General features: G+C 37.1%; 1 protein-coding gene across 1 annotated transcript; it reads right to left on the bottom strand.

Annotated features, from left to right (window-relative positions):
• Positions 1-1083: 1083 nt before the first annotated feature.
• Positions 1084-4373, bottom strand: LOC113171844. The gene is made up of 4 exons (XM_026374585.1): positions 3843-4373; positions 2915-3070; positions 2108-2200; positions 1084-1552 (listed from the first exon to the last, which is right to left on the bottom strand). The coding sequence occupies exons 1-4, from the start codon at positions 4332-4334 to the stop codon at positions 1238-1240; spliced, it is 1056 nt and encodes a 351-aa protein (XP_026230370.1). The 5' UTR covers positions 4335-4373; the 3' UTR covers positions 1084-1237.
• Positions 4374-4914: the final 541 nt, after the last annotated feature.

A 4914-nucleotide genomic window follows, 5' to 3' on the forward strand; every position in this document is an offset into this window, starting at 1 on the left:
GTAAATCCCAGAGTGAATATTCCTCACCCCTTGTTCTGGTTGTCAAACCTAATGGTGACCTTCGCATCTGTAATGACTTCAGGAGGCTGAATGCAAGGACAGTGACGGATGCTCATCCTTTACTACATCAAGCAGATGCTCTCGCTGCTCTTGGTGGCAACGCATTCTTCTCTACCATGGACCTCACGTCAGGGTTCTACAATGTGCCTCTACACGAGGACGACAAGAAATATACAGCATTCTCTTCCCCATTTGGTCTTCATGAGTACACTCAAAAAAATGAGTTGTTCAATGAACTTAAAAAAATCTTTGAAATGATTTCCACAAAATAAAATTTCTTTCTTTCAACAATGGGCAATTTTGTTGTTCCAAGTTAATATACTTTTTTTGGGACAAGCAAATTGATTTAAGTTTGTTCAACTAAATGTCTTCACTCCATTTTGACCAAGTTCTATAATGTTTGTTTAACTTATTTTACATTAGTTTTAGTGACAAGAATACTTAAAGTTAATCCAACTAGATTTGTAAAATTAACATAGCATCATTGTGCAATCTAAACTCATTAGTTAAAGGTTCAAAAGAAGAAACAAATAAAAATCAGACTAAAGCAAACAGAATAAGTTTGAATAATCCAAAAAAAGATTTGGTTAAACCCAGTTAAAGACATATGATTCAAATAACTAAATTACTTAATGTTGAAAATGAATAATTTATTAGTTTAAACACAAAATTGTACATCAATGCAGCTTAGTCAAACCTTTGCAAAAGTTAAAGACTGTTAAAAGATTTAAACTCCTACAATGCTTCAAAATCTACAAATATAATACACATACAATACAATACAAAATATTTCTTACAACACTGAAGAAATTTAATAGCAGTTGCAGCAAGTCAACTCTCTTTTAGAGTACATTTCCAAATCAAATAATTAAAGATAAAATAAAAATAAAATACCTCATATAAAAAGATGCCTCTTTTATCGAACAATCCTTAAGTATTTCAGGTATCTGCATAGGCATTTTTTCTTAAATATACACAATCAAGTGAAAGATAATTTTGAGTTTTTTTAAGTCCTTACAAAAAACTAAAATCAAATCAGTAATTCCTGAGACACATTTACTTCTCCAAAGTCCTGGGTTGGTTACAACCTTCAAAGTGCAACATAAAATATTTTAGTTATAAAACAGTGGAACAGTGGATAGTGCAACTGCTATTGTGTGCTGCCTTTTTTTGAAGCTTAACGCGCCAGCAATGTTTTGAGAGTTTGTACTTTTTTGGACAGCCTGTTTCCTTCCATTGCCATTATAATTTTCTGCAAAGCTTCAAATGTGTATTTCAAGTCAGGAGGGTAATCAATGTTCAGTGCATAAACGAGTCCAAAAAACATGACGATGGCCAGTGGGATGTTTCTTAAACCACTCAGTACCTTGACTCCCTCCAAAGTTATTCCTACATCCTCAGGGTCGTCATCAGGGTCTGCACCCTCGTGTCGAATCAGATATATCCCAAACACTGTTTCTGCCATTTCCTGTTCGATGCCCAGATCATCACTCTGTAAGAGAAAAGTGAAAGGGTAAGAAACATATTACGGATGTTCTTCTTGCGTTTCTTTTACTATACATCACTCTTGTATGCTAGCTGCTATGTATTTTTTTAAATATGCAATTTGTAATTTATTTATAGGCCAAAGCACTGACTGGCAAAGGTTGCTTAATGTAAAAAGCCTTTGTATCTACGGTGGTCAGATGCATCAGGGATAGACATAAGAAAGAATATTGACAACTGCTGAGCAACTTCTTGGACTAGAGAAGCAGGAATCATCTCCTGATTGTTAACAAGATGGAGATGGTTGTTAACATAAAGAGCAGGAAACTTGCACGGTGTCCAATCAGGATCCTATGGGAGGAGGTTGAGATCAGCTATAAACTTGGGTGTGCATTTGGATAACAACTACACCAGGAGAGCAACACAGATGCTGTGTATATAAATTTTGTCTTCATTTATTAATATACTGGTTTTTTTATTTTATAGACTCCATTAGTTTTTATTTACATTAAACTTCTCACATAATTATGATTGTTCTTTTATTTGTGGATGGTCAACATACCCTGTAATCTTTGATTAACTTCTCTGGATCTTCATTGAGGTATACAGCCAACGCTCTGAGGATGCATTCTCGCCTTATATCAATGCTTTCCACCTAAGAATGAAATTTAGAAATGATATACACACACAAAAAACATCAAGATTAAACTTACCAGCAGACAAGCTGTTTACAAAACTAAGCTTCATGCAACTTTAAGAGAGTGGGTCTAATCCAAACTTTATTATTGAATCTAAATGTCTCAACTTTTATTCATTAGGCTTGTCAAATGAGCCTGTCCTGTGTTGGCTATAATGTTGCTGACAACCTGTCATGGGTACATGCTGCCTTTCATCCACAGACAGGTATCCAACTTCAGCAGCTGAGATGTGCTTACAAAGTTTAGAAATTGTACAAATGGCTAAAGGAGCAATTCTGGATAAATGTGCTCAAGACCTACACTAGCAATATTTCTGAAATGGTCATATGAATTGTAGAAAGGCATTTGCACATCTATCTATATATTGGATCTTCAAAATATATTCCTTGCCAAATTTAAGTCTGGACTTTCATTTTTTTGTTGATATGAATTAATACATGCTTTTCTAGTAACATCTGATGACATATAACAAAGACCCCTGTTCTTTCAATAAAAAAAGTACGGATTTCCACATTAGTCAATTTAGTTCAAGTTGGAATTTGAGTTTACAAGGCCAACCATGACATTTCTGTTGTGATCCCTCCTTGTGAAGTCATAATTTCTCTTGGCACAGAGTTATGGTCATGATAACTTGACAAGCTTCTAAAATTCTAAGCTTAATTTTTACATACCTGAGTCATTGGGACCATTATTGTCTTTATCCTTTTTCCGAGGACTCCTCCTTTCCTGGCAAACACCCTTGTCAGTTTTTCAGACAGTGCATCAAGTTGATGGAAGAACTTGGATTGCAGCTGAACTGTGGTTATCCTCTTGAATTCTGCATTCACCTGAATTGTGTTACACTTCCCTCCTCCAGCCAGTTGAGGCAGTGTCCCCGGAGGTCTCTGTCTCTGTTTCTTCTGACTTCCGGGGATAGGCCTTGGCTGATTGGGGTGGCAACAGGTGTGGGGTTTTAGCAGGTGTTTGTTGTTAATCATTAGTTTGTCTTGTATTTAAGTCCATGTCTGTGTGTTTGTTATTTGCTAGTGTGTCAACCGTCTACCTCGTTTGTTTCCTGCCTCTTCCATTTACCTTTTCCCCGACCTCTAGCTTTGTTCTCCACGGTTTGTAAGTCTAGTCAGTTTGTTTGCTCTGTAGTTTGTTCCAGCATTTTGCTGCGTTTTTTGTTTCTTCTAGGTCCAGCTTTGTATGTTTAGTATTAGGTTTTGTCCCAGCATTTGCTGTGATTTTGATTTCTTTAGGATCGTGTTTAGCTGTGAGGGTTTTTGTTTATTATATAACCTAGTGAGTTCCTGGTTTGCCTGCCTTTTGCAGTGTTCTTTAGTTTGATTCTCCTTTTGAGATTTTGGTTTGTTCTATTGATTTTGTTTGCATTACATCCGCTCTGTTCTGCATTTTTGTTATTATTCCTGTTAATAAATCTTGTGTGGGAAATCACTCTCTGTTGTTTTGCTGTCATTCTGCAACTGGGTCAGCTAGTTAGCTCGTTTGCAACAGAATTGAACATCAAAAAAAAACAAAACATGACAGACGTGTTTACAGAAATAAAAAATAAAAAAAAAAAATAAAAAAAAGAATGTTACAATTAGGTTTACTTACTTCCCTCACACTGAGGAGGCCTGGCCACCTTGCTTTGAAATCCGCTACCATGGGTGCATCGTGGACTACCTCCAGACGTCTGAGTGCAAAAGTCTTGCCCATCATCTCGGCCACTTTGTCTTCATTATTTCTGATTTTCACTTCAGAGAGGAGTTTCACTCTTATCTGTTCTAAAGACTCAGCTGATTCACCTGTCGGATATGGCGGACAGTAGTTCACTTCGGCCTTTTTAGGTTTCTTTATACCATATGCAGAACTGCGCCGGTCATCAGCTTTGTGTTTCAGAGAATTCACAGTCACTTCTGGACATCCAACTTGCCTGAGCTTTGATCTGTAGTTTCCAAGTTTATATTTTAAACTTGTCTTCCAGCCACCAAATCCGCTGACAGAACCTGGCTCTTTTAAGCAAGGATGTGCCTTTACTAGAGCTTCTGCTACCTCACTGACCTCAGCATCAGACAGATACACTTTGAACTGGACAATTGCTTCCATCAAACCATCCAAGATTGCTGATTTCAGTTTTACATTTGGATTCAAATGAATCCAAATTGAAGCTTCAGACTTCAGTATGTCGATGCAGACTTTGGCAATGAGTTCACAAATTTGGACTCAATAAGGTTCCTGTCTCTTTAAATGCACTGTTGGCTTTGTAAAGCTGGAGTTCGGTTTCATATGAAAACCGAGGAATGTGAAAAACAAGAGGCCAACAAGATCTTGAAGAGGTTTATTCAGGAGAGGACAGGATATCTGTGTCCACTGAGCTGCCAGATGCACTGTCATCAAGAGAATTTGCAGTTGCAGAAGACGAAGGTGGTGGAGACTGGTTGAGATGAGATGTTTCTTGAGTAAAGATTACTCTTAGAGTACTTTTATCCAGAACATCAGATATTGAGTCCAAATTTGTGAACTCATTGCCAAAGTCTGCATCGACATACTGAAGTCTGAAGCTTCTTTCAATTCCACATTGTTTTTTTATGAGCTCTTTCAGTTCGCAAATAGACGCAGGAATTCCATCTGGGAGAATCAATTTTTGCGAGTTCCTTTCTCCCAGTATAATTCGCAGTTTTGCCGG

Source organism: Anabas testudineus, chromosome 17 (genome assembly GCF_900324465.2).
Source record: "Anabas testudineus chromosome 17, fAnaTes1.2, whole genome shotgun sequence".
NCBI classification, from domain to species: domain Eukaryota; kingdom Metazoa; phylum Chordata; class Actinopteri; order Anabantiformes; family Anabantidae; genus Anabas; species Anabas testudineus.

Excerpts from the sequence above, each read along its gene's own strand:
- LOC113171844 (XM_026374585.1), bottom strand. The coding sequence starts at position 4,334 with ATGGAAGCAATTGTCCAGTTCAAAGTGTATCTGTCTGATGCTGAGGTC. Across the intron at positions 2,201-2,914 it reads TAATGGTCCCAATGACTCAG|GTGGAAAGCATTGATATAAG; the intron begins GTATGTAAAAAT and ends TTTCATTCTTAG. Across the intron at positions 1,553-2,107 it reads AGTTAATCAAAGATTACAGG|AGTGATGATCTGGGCATCGA; the intron begins GTATGTTGACCA and ends TTTCTCTTACAG.